This window comes from Carlito syrichta, unplaced genomic scaffold, assembly GCF_000164805.1.
Source record: "Carlito syrichta isolate Samal-C Ts95f unplaced genomic scaffold, Tarsius_syrichta-2.0.1 Scaffold301860, whole genome shotgun sequence".
Classification (NCBI taxonomy): Eukaryota; Metazoa; Chordata; class Mammalia; order Primates; family Tarsiidae; genus Carlito; species Carlito syrichta.
In genome coordinates this window covers 43,576-59,914 of record NW_007245956.1, presented here as the reverse complement: position 1 = coordinate 59,914, position 16,339 = coordinate 43,576, and the positions used below count along the sequence as shown (strand labels likewise).

Below are 16,339 nucleotides of genomic sequence, written 5' to 3'. Positions count from 1 at the left end.
GTCACCCAGGCTGAAGTGCAGTGGTGTGACCACAATGATCATGGCTCACTGCAGCCTCAACCTCCTGGGTTCAGGTGATCGAGCCTTCCACCTCAACATTCTGAGTAGTTGCGACTACAGGCACATGCCACTATGCCCAATTAATTTTTTTTATTTTTTGTAGAGACAGGGTTTAACTATGTTGCCTAGGCTGGTCTCAAACTCCTGGGCTCAAGCAATCCGCCTGCCTCGGCCTCCCAAAGTGCTGGGATTACAGGCATGAGCCATTGGGCCTACTTTATTAAAGACATTCTTGTTTTTACTGCAAGTGCACAGGAGTCAAGAATACAGTGACTACTGGTACACTTTGGTGCCCTTGCCTTGTTTCATGCTAAGATGCTCGTGTTTTACTAGCACTGTCTTGGCACTACCAGGGCAAAGGTCAACACAGTGAGAAAGGCACAGAATATTTGGTATTAGTATGAAAATAGTTGTGATCTCATAGACCCCTGAAGGTCCATGGATCACCCTTTGAAGATAAGGAAACAGGCTGAGAGGGTTGAAGTGATACAGTGGAGCATGGTCAGTTTAAATAAATATTTGTTGAACTCAGTTGATTTTAAATAGATTGACTTGATGGAATGGAATTAACGTCAGTTTCTCAGGCTGAGACCTGGATCTTATATAAAGAATGAAGAGATTTTGACATGGCTTATCCTACTCAGGTATAATTTAAGGATCACTTGAAATTGAAGCAATTTCATATGTCTAGTAAAAGTTTTTTTCTTTGTTTTTTTTTTTTAAGAAAATAAGATATCCATTTTTAGTTCCAGTTTTTTTCTCTGAAACTTACCCTTTTAATTTGTTTAGTTTGTGTTTAATTTCCTTTTCACAGCAGAGGTTCTCACTTTTAGATTTATTTTCCAAATCTCACAAATATTTTCAGTTGGGGTAATTCAGAGATGGAATTATGTTTCTGAGAGTCTCTGTCCAATGAGATGAAATTGTGTAGTCATGGAATACCCTTCAGAGGCCCATTGAATAGACATCTCATCTAGGAAGGGAAGGTGGATTCCTGTGGGTGGATCACTTAGAGAAGGTATTTATAGAAAGATCAACTTTGTTATTGCTTCAAGTTAAGAGTAAGATTATGCAGAAGAGGCCAAGGTCAGATCTGTTAAGGAACTCTACTTGCTGGTTCTGTAGGATTCATCCAGGATAGGTACCTGGGTAGCCCCATCCGGCATGTGAGGTTCATGCATGCTCAATTATTTCTATCTCAGTGACTGCTCACTGGACGGTTAAACTGAAGCCTACAATACATTGGAATTATTTGAGAATTGCTAAATCGCATGAACATAGAAATGAAATAACTTAAAACATTTTAGTTTATTGTTCATGTATAGTCATTGGTTAGACTTTTGTTTTTAACCAACTCTTTCTCCTCAGTAGGGATTCGATAGTGAAAAATCCAGCCTTCTAATAGCTAGGTCTGCCATCCTCGTGTTACTCTGGGACAATGTAGCTGTGTTTTTTTGTTTGTTTGTTTTGAGTTGGAGTCTCACTCTGTGGCCCAGACTGGAGTGCAGAGGCACGCTCCCGGCCACTGCAGCCTCAACCTGCTGGACTCCGGAGATCCTTCCCCCTCAGCCTTCCAAGTAGCTGGAACTACAGGCGCGCACTACCACATCCAGCTAATTTTTTATTTATTGTAGAGACGAGGTCTTGCCAAGTTGCTCGGGTGGGTCTCGAACCCGCGGGCTCAGACAATCTACTTGCCTCAGCCTTCCAAAGTGCTGGGATTACAGACTGAGCCACTGAACCTGGCCAGTGTAGCTGTTCTAACTTCTGTCCACTTTTGTGTGTTACCGTGGGGCTTGCATCCTCCCCCTATGTTTACTCTGTGCTAATTTTCTGTTCTAATCATCCATTCACTTAGTCATCAAAGATTTTTGAAAATTTGCTATCTAAAATTGCTGTGCTGAGCATGGAGAATGCACAGCTGTTAATAAAATTTGATCCCTGCCCTTGAAAAGATCACAATCTAGTGGGAAGAAATAGATATTTCATCAAATAAATATATGAACCAGAGAAGAAAGTGTCCATAGGGGGCAGAAGATAACTCTAGGAGTATCGGGGAAAACTTTACAGGGGAAATTACATTTGATCCAGGACTCAGTGGGTAGGTCAGAGTTTGCCAAAAAGGGGGAAGGGCATTTCATATAAAGTGAACAACATATGCAAAAGCTCAGGGTGATAAAAGATCACTGAATGTTCTGGAAGCAATTAGAAGTTCATTATGGCTGCTGGAGCATAGGGTGAGCGACATGAAGTGACAGGAAATGAAGAAGTGGCCCAGCTCAACCCATGAAGAAACATGTAGTATTTAGAGGTCAGAATAGTCCATATTGCTAAGCTCTGTAGAGTGGGATGGGGCGGGGGAAAATAGTATATGGACCACTGTGTTAGGTCATCTAGAAGTAAGTACAAATTGTTAAGAAAAAATAAATAAAAGCAGAACAAACACTCTTTCATACTTCTCTGAATAATTATCTAATCAGGATCTACCTGATCAGCTGTGAGTCTCAAAGTGCCGTTCACATGCAAGATTTTTTGAATCTCAATAATTGGGAAGCCATAATGAACTCATACAGTTTAGCCCTGATTCTTAACAGTATGGTCCAAATCCAATGTATACCAGACTTAGCATTGTTACCTCAACTGACTTCTTCATACAATAATGAGATAATAAACTACTGCAAAGCAGTCTTAGTGAAAACCTACTCACTTCCAGTGTGAAAAATCTGAACTGAAAATCCACACCTGCAGTTTGTTAGGAAGGATTTGAGCAGCAAATGAGGGCTTAAGATCCAACCAATGAATCAGTTTGCTAGGTTGTCTTTTTTCAAATGTGGTAGATTAGGCATTAAGTTCATCCAGAAAAGTCTATTCTTGCATAAAGTGATATGAGAAGACTGGATCTCCAAACACTGTCCCACTCTAACACTGCTGTGAATCTAACAAAAGAGGAAAAACTTTTTCACCCTTCTTGTATATATCATTTTCTCCCTATCAGTAGGATGTTTGACAAAATCATCTTTTGTGATCCCTGCCACCAGCCCAAAACCTATAATTTTGCAGTCTTCTTTCTTTGAAATTTACTGTGACTCTAGAGCAGTTAAATGTGTTAACTAAGTTCATCCTTTTTCTAACTGTTCTGCAGAATAATTTTGGATGGAACTGGGAAGCTGCAGATACGGAATCCTACAAGGAAAGAGCAAGGAATATATGAATGTTCTGTAGCTAATCACCTTGGTTCAGATGTGGAAAGCTCTTCTGTGCTGTATGCAGGTAACGCCCATGGTTGAAGCCTAGAATGCCTGTTTTTGTGTTTGCTTGTGTGTTTTTAACATTAAACTGTAGTATAGCAGTTCTCTTTAGCTTGCACCTAGAGGGCTTGATAAACTTCAGATTGCTGGACTTTACCCCCTGAGGTTCTGATGCAGTTGGTTGGGATGGAGTCTGAGAATTGGCTTTTTCCCCTTCTGGTTCTGAGATATTTATTTAGCAATTGCTCTATCTTATTCACATTGAATGAAGAATTTTAAAAATAACATAAAGAAAAACTCACACCCTCCACCAGCAAGCCCTGCAGAATTATGTATGACTTTTGGCCAGAGAGCCAGTGCTCTCAACTCCATTACTAACCAGCTATCTGATTTTGGACAAGTCGATTAATGTCTCTAGTCTGCCTGAATTTCCTTATACATAAAACCGGAGTCTTTTTGGTCTTCATCTCTCACAGTTATTTTAAGGCACAAATGAGTTTTATTTATATGACCTCTTAGTAAACTGAGAAATTGCATAAATTTGAAGGGTTATCATACTACTAAGTGATAAGATCCTTGAAGACATGAATGTTGAGCTGAAACAAATATATTTGCAGAATTTCTTTTTTCCTTTGTAGAAGCTTCCTGAATGTGAAGGATATTTTATTTATTTGGGTTTTGTTTTTCTGCTAAAAATAAGTCTTTTCATTTGATAATTCCTACCTTACCTAGACTCTTAGTATTTTTTTAACTTTAATTTTAGATTCGGGGGTGCACGTGCATGTCTAAGGATTGGGTACTAAGTGGCCCATTTCCCAGATAATGACCATTATACCTAATAGATAATTTCTTGAGATCTGGCATTTTAAATATGTTCCTAGGCTATGCCGATACTGCTGGTCTGAGAACTACCCTTTGAAAACAGCTACTCAAATGAATTGGGAATTAATGAGGTACAGTTTAATCAGCAGCATTGATATTATGAACTTTCCAGAAAGCAACAGTTGCAAGGTTCTGGAATTCCTGAAGGGAATGGGAGCCTCCCTTGCATCTCTCAAGTCTCCTCTTAAGTTCATCCCAGAACAACCCAGAGTCCTGGCAGAGTTGTTTCCGGGACCAGAGGACAAGTTGTGACAACTAAAGCCCTCCCCAGCCAAAGCGTTCCTATCTTTTCAGTTTTCTGGATAGCTTTCCACTGTGAGGCATTCCAGGAGAGAAGAAAACATTTGGTCCCCCCAAACATGATCATTCCGAGATTTTCTTCCCCAAAATACGTGGTTACCAATACCAGTTATTTCATGCACTAGCCACGCATCAGTGATAAAACCAGTTAAAGAAGTGTGGCCACTCCCTCTAAGAGCCTACATACTACTGAAGGAGTAGGGAAGCCACCCAATGCTTTCCTACAACAGTGTTAAGGCAAAGGGATGCTTTGCCCAACGTCCTCTCTGAGATGCTGCTGTCCCTGACCCCCCCATTCTACAGAGAGGGCCGTGAGCAACAGTCTCTGTCTCAACACCCATCACCCTGTGTGGTAATGCTGTATCCCACCAGTCCATGGGTTCCTTGAGGGTAAGTATATGTGCTTTCCAACTTTGTACTCCTAACTCCAGCTCAGACACAAAGTATGTTTCCTGAGTGAGTTAATGTGTTAGTCTGTTAACTAAATATCAACATCCAAAGAAAGTGAAAGTCCTTGAATGGTTTCTTGACTCATTGTGACTTTGTTTGTTTAAAATTATTTTTTTTACATGCAAATGTTATGCAGGTATCACATTAATTAAAATGTTAACTTTGAATTTCTCTTGCAGACAGTTCTTATCCACTTGTAATCACCTCACATGGTCTTCTTATAAATTGGGCATTTAAGACATTTTCTCCTATGAGACTTTCTGCAGTGTAGAGAGGTAGTGTTTTTTCAATAGGCTTCTTCATAGTTAATAGGCTTTTATGGCTCTTCTATTTTTAGATCGAAGTGAGTTTATGTAAGTAGGTTTAGAAGGGGCCTCTCAGAATCACACACTGAGTGAGAGAACTGTAGTTCGAAGGGATCTGAGAGATCTTTTAGCTCAATCCTTTTCTTTTACTGTGATTCAGACTGCGGCACAGAGAGGGAGGATATATCGCCCAGGCACACATACAACTTGTTAGAAGAGGCTTAGTAGGAATCTTGGCCTCCTACCTTCCTGACCTTTCTCTAGTACAACTTTGAATGAGCTTGGATCCCGAATTTTATCCTGGCATCAACATGCCAGCCTGGCTCTGGCACCATATTCAGAAAAGCTTCATAAGGGTTAGGCACATTTATATTGAAAATGTCTACTGATACCTCCTATACCAGAAGACTTTGTGCTTATCAAGAGATAAGCCTTGTGCCCCAGTACAGACTACAGAGTGGGCACTGGGCAAATGTTTTGATTGAACAGAATCTTTTTTTTTAGTTGGAGTCTCACCCCATCATCCAGGCTGGAGTGCAGTGACACACTCATGGCCACCCCAGCATCGACCTGCTGGGCTCAGGCAATTCTTCTGCGTCAGCCTTGCAAGTAGCTGGAACTACAGGCATGCACTTCCACGCCCTGCTAGTTTTTTGATTTATTGTAGAGACAAGGTCTCGCCAATTTGCCCAGGCTGGTCTCAAACCCCTGGGCTCAGATAATCCTCTCACCTTGGCCTCCCAAAGTGCTGGGATTATAGGCTTGAGCCACTGCACCTGGCCAAAATCTTTTATCATTTTTAGTTCAGTATGAGAGGGCTCCTTGAGGCTTCTCCATCCCAAGTCACTCCCACCAGGAGACAACAGAATGGATCAGGACTTTCTGCCCTGCCTTTAACATCCCCTTCTCCCAATATCTCACATCCCTCTTCTTCCAGAAAAAATCAGGTGGGCTTAATGTGTTCTGGCCCTGCTTTAACTCATCCAAGACTGAGACATTGTTCCTGCCTGCCATATCTTCTTTGCTTCTTCTGAACTTCTAAATTCCTTCTTTTTCAAATTGTCAAAGGGGAATTTATCCTCAGTTTTGTTTATAAAACCAAAATACCCTCAGAGTCTATATATGGTTGTTGCAATGCCCCTGTGAATGCACCCATCCATCCATCCAGTCATCCATTCGTTTGTCTGTTGAGCACCTTCAGCCTTGTATGTACAAGGCCCTGTCATGCACCACGAGAGATACAGAGAGATCCAGGATTCCACCCTTGCTCTCAAAGAGTTCAACAAAGTTTACCAAATGCAAGATGATTTACCAAAAATCAAAAACCTGAACCTAACATAGTTTCTTGCTCCCTTTGAATTAAGAGGCACCTGTCATCTTGTCTATTGAAAGAAATATCACCAAACCGGAGCATAATGATCTGTCTGTCATGGTTGGAGGCACCGTGGAGGCAGCCCTTGGAGCAAATGTGACAATCCAATGTCCTGTAAAAGGTAAGCACGGTCATTTCCAGTGGGAGGGTGCATAGCCAGTTCAGTGTTGCCAGGAGATGCCAGCTGGCATTTTAGCATTCCTGACCTCAGTCTGATAGGCTTAAAAATAGAGTTTTCCAGCACTCTGACAGTGGATCTAACTCTCAAGGGTGAGCTCATACTGGCTTATGAGACCAATGTAGAAATAAACAGGATGCCAATTTACTTGTGTCCAGTATGGACTATGACTGCCATGCACACTGAAATGTTCATATTTGCAAGACCAGAACACTGTGGCCCTGTGGTCAGATCTACAGAAGAGGCTGACTTTTAGTCAAGTTGTTGCTAGGTGAATATAGAGTCAGAGGATGAGATTTGTTGGAAATTATGGACGTGTCCTTCAGATAGACAAAAGCTATGTTGGACAAAGCCAGATCAGAGAGCAGGAGTGTCAGTGTCCCTGGGCCTAGGTTCTATTCTGGACTGTCCTTGGGTGGGCCTCAACAGCCTGTGACTCAGTGGCTCTTTTTGCTGTGTTTATAACCCCAGACAACCCCCTTTTCTAATGGGCATATCCATTCTTTAATAAAAATAACATGTCCATGCTGGCCTTGCCTTAATCCAGGACCATTCTCTCTCTTTAAGCCATGTATCCTTAAGTCTTAACCTGGGCCTATGCATCCCAAATATACATTTTACTGGGGCCAGGATGGGTGGGGGTGAGGAGGTGTGTGAATAGCTCCTCATCAATTCCTTAGAGAGACTTAAGAACGCCTCCTAATTGAAATCTACTATTTGATGGTGACTTTGCATATGCCCTTGATATAATGTGCATTGACTTAACTCTCTGGATGACTGTATCTCTCTAGTTTTCAAGTACTAGTGCAATACCTGTAGTAGGCACGTGTGATGGAAAGTTCTAGGACACACTTATCCAGATTTCAGGCTCTCTCTCCACTGATCAGTTACTTGCCATGTTTCCAGAGCTGCACCTTTGATTCCACAAACAGTGGAAACTTGCTAACCCCCAAGATATTACTTTTCACCCCTTGGAAATCCTTGCGGTGTTTGGCCTATGCAGACTTTAAAAAAAAAGAAAAAGAAAAAAAACCTTTCCAGGCTCCCAACTGACTCCACCCACAAATATGTGAGTTTTCTGGCAAGATACACCTACCATTACAGAAAGGACCAGCATTCTCTGGCCACAGCAAGGAGAAAAGCAGAAGAGAACTTTGCAGATGCCAAGCCACAAATGTCTAAAGTTTCTATAGCCCTACACCTGCAGAGGATTCTAAAAAAGAGAACTGACTTCTATTAAGAGAAACCTCAACTTTTAACATGATTTCTAAATTTTTCACTTCCACAATAGTTTAAAATCAGGCTTTCAGGAAGATGAACCATTAATAGGGTTGTGGTTGTGGTGTATTCTTTGCAAATAAGCAAGGCACTGGATTCAGTGGAAATTGTTTTTCTGAAGAAAGCCTCCAGCAAAGACCATTAAACCTGTCTCATCTTATTCTCATTCAGGCCAGTGAGAATACAGGCTATCTCTGACCCCACTCTGGCTCCAGCTGCCCTCCTGCCCTGTGCTGTTGTCCTGTTGGGCTACAGCACTGCTGCCTCCAGGAAGCTCAGTGCTGGGAGAGCTCATCTCCCCCACTGCCTCCCTCTACTTTCAGATCGTACTAGGGCTTGTCCTCTTTGGTCTGTTCTTTACCTGGCAGTCATCCCCTGTGGACTCAGACCTCAGAACGAATGGGTTCTTTCCTTTTCAAAATAAACCTGCCTCTGGATGTACCACAATCCTTTTAAGTTATGTGCCATTTTAAACAAACATGTAGTGAACTTACAGTGTTTTCTTATGGGCAGATGCTAGAGCTGACTTAGTTTTCTATGGAGATTCATTTCTCTCTCTTTTTTTTTTTGTTAGACAGTCTCACTCTGCTGCCCAGGCTGGAGTGCGGTGGCATGCTCATGGCTCACCACAGCCTCCACCTCCCCTGCTCAGCCAATCCTTCCATCTCAGCCTCCCAAGTAGTGGGACTACAGGAGGCACACGTCACCAAGCCTGGCTAATTTTTTTTGTAGAGACAAGGTTTTGCTGTGTTGCACAGGCTGGTCTGAAACTCCTGAGCTCAAGCAATTCTCCCACCTTGGCCTCCTAAAGTGCTGGGATTACAGGCATGAGCCACTGTACCTGGGTGGGATTCATCTATTTTAAGACAGACGATAAAGCTGATGAAGGCTCAGAAAACTTGGTTTTACAGATAAATCACTAGCTAGGCTATAACATAGGTAAGTCTAGTATCTTGATTACCCTCATCTCTAAAACAGGAAATATATTGTATTAGTGGAAGAAGGAATTTGATTATCATCTAATCCAGTCCTTCACTTTATAAATGAGGAAATTATAACATAATTTACAAAACTAAATACTGCCTTACACATTACATTTTCATATTGCAAATTAGGATTTCTATAAATCAGTGACATATATAAATTTGTATTTTATTTTTCAGTTACCTCAAAATATTTTCCACTCATTGTGATAAACTCATTTTTGTAGATCCCATAGCACATATTCATAACTTCTAGATAAATTCTTTTTTTGTTATAGCCAAATCTGTTTTACTCAACCCATGTGGTATGGATATTAATAGTGACTATCTCTAGTCACTTAAAAATATATTTCAAATATCTATATTAAATAATATAACCTGAAAATTGATATGTTTCTAAAAGTTCTAAGTTACAAGAGTTATTTGTCTTGCTCTTTAAAACAAAATTTTTTTTTCTATTAGTGGGGGTGGGGGTAATTTAAATTGCACCCTGTCTGCCACATTCTGGTAAGAAATAAAAGCTTCTCTGGGAAAAATTATCAGTAAATATCAATAGCTGCATTTTTTTCATGTTAATGCATAGAAAGAACATCACTTATTTTATAATGTTCTGTTGTGTTATGTGCTATTTATCTTATTCCTTAAGCTCATCGGAGATACAGCTGATGTGAGTCCCTACTCTAAAGTGTTTTGTTGTATGTCACATTCCTCTTAAGTTTCTAAGAAGCTCTCTTGGGCCACAGATTGGAATGGAGTTGAACTGGGAAGATGGTGATTCCCAAATGGATGGTACTGGCAAAGCCATCAATGGCCCAGCCCCAAAAGTAGAAAATCTGTTAAACACAAGGCGTACTGGACTGCTGCTCCTTAGAGCAAAGTGAATTTGTCTGGAAGGATTGGAGATGCTTTAAAATTAAAACTAAGCTAGAATAAAAACATCGTATAATGCTAGTTATAAGACATTGGTATACACCTACTTTAGGAGAAAAAGTTCTACAACCATGGATGGCACCTGATATTCCACCAGGCAGCTGGTACATGTAGACCATATAAAGGACACATTGGCAATAGACACACAGGCAAATAAACAAATTAATGTTTACAATATTACCAAACCAAATCCTGGTGCATATCAGACTAAGAAGAGTTTCTCCAAGAAATGGAAAGTTGGTTTTTTTTTAACACTTGAAAATCTCTACTTTAAATAGACTGTCATAAGTTGAATCCTCTGGAAGGAGTTTGTAGTGCAGGATATTTATTGATTGTCAACATATGTGGAAGGGAAAAAGTAAGCAGGATTGGACAAAGGGCAGAGGAGCACTGCAATGTAGGCCGACAAAGCCTTGCCAAGCCCATGGGAGCTTTGAAACATATTTGACTATCGGAGTTGCCCCTGTGTGACCCACAATAGCCAGGCCTTCATATTTCTGCCTCCCACAGTCACTGGATGTGGGTCTCTCTGGAAGGGACCTGCTCTTGGGTGAGCCAAGACAAACTGTGAAGGTACTAACTGCCAGAGACTGCCAAAAAAGGGGACACCAAGTCCTTCCTTGAAGGGTGATTTGGATCACACATTTTTATGTCTATCATGGACATTTAGGAGACAAAATATATGATCATCTTAATAGATGTAGAAAAAACACTTGATAAGCTTCAACACATAATGATGCTAAAACCTCTTGGCAAACCAGTAATAGAAGGGATCCCCTTAGCCTGATTTTTAAAAAGAAGGCCTGTCAGAAACCTATTGTAAACATCATACTCATTTTAATGGTGAGACTTTAAAATATTCCCCATTAAAATCAGGAAAAAATGTAAGATGCCTTTTATCACTGCATTTGTTCCAGACTGCTTTAGTACTAGCCAATGAAATAAGATAAAACTATTTTTAAAAGAAAAAGAATGTATAATAGTTAGAAAAATGTCTTTTTATTCATAGATAAATATAGTTATCCTAATTGAAAATCCAAGAAAAATCTATAAAATTTTGGATCACTAAATTCAGGGTAATTCCAATCTTTCTTTAGAACTTAACCAACTGATTCTGTGATTAATATGAAAGAGCAAATGGCAAATAATAGTCTGGACATTTTTAAGGATAACAAGGTGGGTGAGACTTGCTCTGTCAAATATAAAGATTTACTATAAAGCTTGAGAACTTACAACAATATAAGAATGATAGACAAATAAGCAATGGAATATAGAGCCCACAGCAGATTTGAGTATACTGTTATATGAAAACTCAGAATTCAATAGCAGTAGAATTAAAAACCAATAAAGGACACACTATTAAGTAAATGATGGTAAGATAATCAGATATAAATATAAAACAATAAAATTCTACCAAAATGAATTATAGTTGGTTTAAGTACCTAAAATATAAAAAAACTTTAAAAATTTTATGATAAAATTTAAGAGCTATCTCTATGACTTCTAGGTAATGAACCCAGCCAGAACTTTTACATTTTAACATAGCACAATTTGGCCGGGTGCAGTGGCTCAGCTTGTAATCTCAGCACTTTGGGAGGCTGAGGCAAGTGGATTGCCTGAGTCCGCGGGTTTGAGACCAGCCCGGACTACTTGGTGGACCTCGTCTCTACAATTAATAAAAAATTAGCTGGCATTAGAATTTGCAGTTCTGGCTACTTGGAAGGCTGAGGTGGAAGGATTGCTGGAGCTCAGTTGGTCAACACTGGGGTGGCTGTGAGCATGCCACTGCACTCCAGCCTGGATGACAGAGTGAGACTCCAACTCAAAAAAAAAAAATTGAAAGTCCTGATGCTTGCAAGACACAGTCAACAAATTTAAAAGTCAAGCCACATTTCTGGAGTAAAATATCTGTTATACAGGATCTAAAATATGTCAATAACTTCTCTGAATCAATACAAATAACAAACTACCCAATATAATAATAAACAGAGGATTCTAAGATGACAATGGAGTTAGAGTGTGTGAGTTTTCATATGAGTGTGCATAAGGATGAATATGCATACAAGTGTGTGTGCAAGTAAGTGTGTGAGTGTCTGACTGAGTGGGAATGTGGAAACAAGCAGCCTGAGCTCTCCTGCTGAGGTGCCTGCCCAATGCCCTGCTACTCAGATTCCAGTGTGACCCACGGACTAGAGGCAGGCACCATCTTTGGAACCCTACCTAGAAGAAAGCAGTGGGGAACAGCCACTGCATGGTGCCACCTGCCACCACAGCCTCTGGTGCTAGATCAGACATTGGCAGTGGAGACCATGGAGAAAATACAGTGGAGGGATCGGTTACCAAGTCATTGCAGAGGAGAAATTGCAGAGCCACTGCCACTGCCTCTGTCCTGGAACCCGGGCAGAGACAAGCTCCTCCCAGCCCACTTGATCAGTGAAGATACCACCTGAGACTGAGGGGTGAATTCAGTACCTCTCTGAAGTTGATCACTGTCAACCCAGAGAGGATACCCTGGGTACATTATCCCTGGAAGGACAGGCCCAGTGTGGAGACCCAGTCCCCCCATCTCCCACACTGGGCCATTTGTGGGTTAATGGGTGCAATTGGAGGTGAAGAATTCAGCCCACAGTGGATGGATGGGGACAGCTTTTGAATCTTAGTACCCCCCCCAAATGCATCTTATTCAAATCTCAAAACAGAAAAAGGACAGCACAACTCCCCACCTCCAACCCAGCTTCAAAATTGAACAAATCCAACTGAGACTCTACCTAAGGAATGCTCTCTCACTGATTAATGGAAATAAAGAGAAAAGAAAAATATGTCACAAATGAAGAGAAATGAACAAAACACAGGTACCCCACAAGGTCCAAAAAGAAGAGAGCACAAGAATACAGACTTCAGAACTCCAGCAATGAAGAGCACCCAGAATAACTGGTTGAAGATCACAAATGCAGAGATCAAAGAATATTTGGAGAAGATGAATAAGAAACAAGAGAGGCAGGAGGAAAACACAAAAGAATTAACAGAGATGTTGGCTATAAAGAACACTGTCCACGAAATAAATAATGAACTGACATGCATGGAAAGCAGAATTAACCAAGCAGAAGAAAGAATCTCAGAGTCTGAAGCCCAAAACATGGAACTAACTCAATCCATTAAAAACACAGAAAGGAAGCTGAAAAAGACAGAACAATGTATCCAAGAGATGTGCAATTATGCCTGATCAGTATACCTGAAGCAGAAAAGGAGACAGAGAACAACTTAGAAAAAACATTACATGAAGTCATCCAAGAAAATTTCCCTCATCTCATCAGAGATGCAGCCATCCAAACACAAGAGATTCAGAGAATCACTGCAAGGCATCTAATGAGAAGACCAACCCCTAGACATATAGTAATTTGCTTTCACAAAGTAGGTATAAAAGAAAAAATCCAGCTCAGTGGTTCAGTCTATAATCCCATGCCTTTGGGAGGCTGAGGTGAGTGGATTGCCTGAGCCCGCAGGTTCGAGACCCGCCTGGGCAGTGAGACCTCATCTCTACAATAAACCAAAAACTCAGCCGGGCATGGTAGCGCATGCCTGTAATTCTGGCTACTAGGAAGGCTGAGGCGGAAGGATTGCCGGAGCCCAGCAGGCAAGGCTGCAGTGGCCGGGAGCAGCCACTGCACTCCAGTCTGGGTGACAGAGTGAGACTCCAACTCAAAAAAAAAAAAAAAAGAAAAAGAAAAAGAAAACATCCTTAAGACAGCAAAAGAGAAAGGTCAGACTACCTACAAGGGAAGACCAATTAAAATGGCAGTAGACTCATCTATAGAAGCACTACAGGCTAGAAAGGACTGAGATTTATTCCACAGTGGAATAAATCTTCAAACTTCTCAAAGATAAATAATTGCAACCAAGAATTTTCTACCCAGCTAAGTTAAGCTTCATCAGTGATGGGGAATTAAGATCCTTCCCAGACATCTAATCCCTAAGAGTTTATGCTGTTCCAGACCAGCTCTACAGTAGACACTTAAGAAACTATTAAATGGTAGGGCACAGTGGCTCAAGCCTGTAATCCCAGCACTTTGGGAGGCCAAGGTGAGGGGATTGCCTGAGCCCACAGGTTTGAGAACAGACTGGGCAACTTGGTGAGACCTCATCTCTACAATAAATCAAAAAGTAACTGGGCATGGTAGTGCACACCTATAGTTCCCACTACTTGGAAGGCTGAGGTGGAAGGATTGTCTGAGCCCAGCAAGTCAACACTGGGGTGTCCATGAGCATGCCACTGCTTTCCAGCCTGGGAAACAGAGTGAGACTCCAACTCAAAAAAAAAAATGAAGAAGAAGAAGAAGCTATTAAGCACAGAAGAAAGAAAATAAAGAAAGACCATGCACTGCGCAAGAATGCAGGAAAATACAGAATCAACACAGCACATATCTCAACTACAAAATTGAAAACACACACATATCAACCCCAAAATTAAAAGAAAGCAAACGAGAAAATAAACAAAAACTTTATAAGAGCTATATAAGGGATAAGCTCTCACCTCTCAATAATTATTCTGAATGTGAATGAACTAAATGCACCACTAGAAAGACATAGAATGGCAAATTGGATAAGAAAAAGCATGACCCAACAGTACGCTGCCTACAGGAAACATATCTCACTACACTTGACACCCATAGATTCAGAGTTGGAGGATGGAAAACAAACTTTCAGGTGAACAGGAAAAAAAAAGGCAGGAGTCGTGATTTTAGTATCAGACAAAACAACCTTCAAGCTATCAAAAATTTAAAAAGATACAGAAGGACACTACACAATAATAAATGGTTCAATCCATCAACAAGAATTATCCATCCCAAACATATTTGCACCCCAAACAGGAGCACCAGGTTTTATAAAGCAACTACTAAATAAACTAAAAAAAGATATTGACTCTAACACTATCATAACTAGGGACTTAAATACCCCACTAACAAGCCTAGTAGATCATTGAGGCAAAAAATCAACAAGAAGATCTGAAACTTTAACTTGATGCTTGACCAAATGGACTTAATAGATACCTATAAAACACTCCACCCAACAACCACAGAATATTCATTCTACTGATCACCACAGAGAACATACTCCAAGACTGACTATATCCTCGGCCATAAATCAAACATAATCAAATTCCACAAGATCAAAATACTGCTGTGCACCTTCTCAGAACATAGTGGAATAGAAATAAATATCGCCACCAACAGATCCCCCCAAAACACAAAAAGACATGGACACTAAACTGCACGATGCTGAACAACTCCTGGGTCAACACAGATCAAAACAGAAATGAAAAGATTCTTGAAAGCAAATGAAAACAAAAACACATCTTACCAAAACCTGTGGGATGCCATGAAATCAACATTCACACACATCAAGAAAATGGAAAGATTATGAGATAACAGCCAAATCACCTAAGGAACTGGAAAGGCAAGACCACCAAAACCCTAACTTCAGCAGAAAAATCCAGATTACCAAAAGAAAAGCCCAAATATGAGACATAAAAGATAAAAATATCATAGAAAAAGACAATGAAACAAGAAATTGGTTCTTTGAAAGGATAAACAAGATCGATGGACCTCTAGCTAGAATGACCAAGAAAAAGAAAGAAAAAGCCCAAATAAACACAAACAGAAACACAAAAGATGATCACGAAGAAATACAAAAGACTATCAGAAATTACTATGCACACCTGTATGGAAACAAACTTGAAAACCTAAATGAAATGGAGAATTTTCTGACATTACACAACCTCCAAGGTTGAAACAAGAAGAAATCAAGACCACAAATAGACCAATAACAACCCAGGAAATGAACTTCATCATAAGAAAACTTCCTATAAAAAATAGCACTGGACCAGACAGCTTTACAGTGGAATTCTACAAAACATACAAGGAGGAGCTGATACCAATCCTATTGAAAGTATTCCAGACAATTGAGAAAGTCAGAACTCTCCCCAAATCATTTTATGAAGCTAACATCACACTGATACCAAAACCAGGGAAAGGTCCAACAAAGAAAGAGAACTACAGGCCAATATCCCTGAAGAACATAGATGCAAAAATTCTCAACGAGATTCTAGCAAATCCTATCCAACAACACATCTCAAAATCATCCACCATGACCAAGTAGGCTTCATCCCCAGGGTGCAAGACTGGTTCAACATCCACAAGACCATAAATGTAAGTAAATTCATCAAGAGATGCAAAAATAAGAACCACACAATTTTATCATTGGATACAGAAAAAGCCTTTGACAAAATCCAGCATTCCTTCTTAATAAAAACCCTTGAACACCTAGGCGTAGAGGGAACATACCTCAAAACAGTA

General features: G+C 40.4%; 1 protein-coding gene across 1 annotated transcript in view; it reads left to right on the top strand.

Annotated features, from left to right (window-relative positions):
• ADAMTSL3 (ADAMTS like 3) overlaps positions 1–16,339 on the top strand; it is a gene marked incomplete at its 5' end in the record, with an annotated part of 132,124 nt that overhangs the window by 76,455 nt on the left and 39,330 nt on the right. Inside the window, 2 exons of the mRNA XM_008055474.2 lie at positions 3,203–3,330; positions 6,610–6,738. Coding sequence (XP_008053665.2) covers positions 3,203–3,330; positions 6,610–6,738 — 257 coding nt within the window. The remainder of the gene's footprint in view (positions 1–3,202; positions 3,331–6,609; positions 6,739–16,339) is intronic.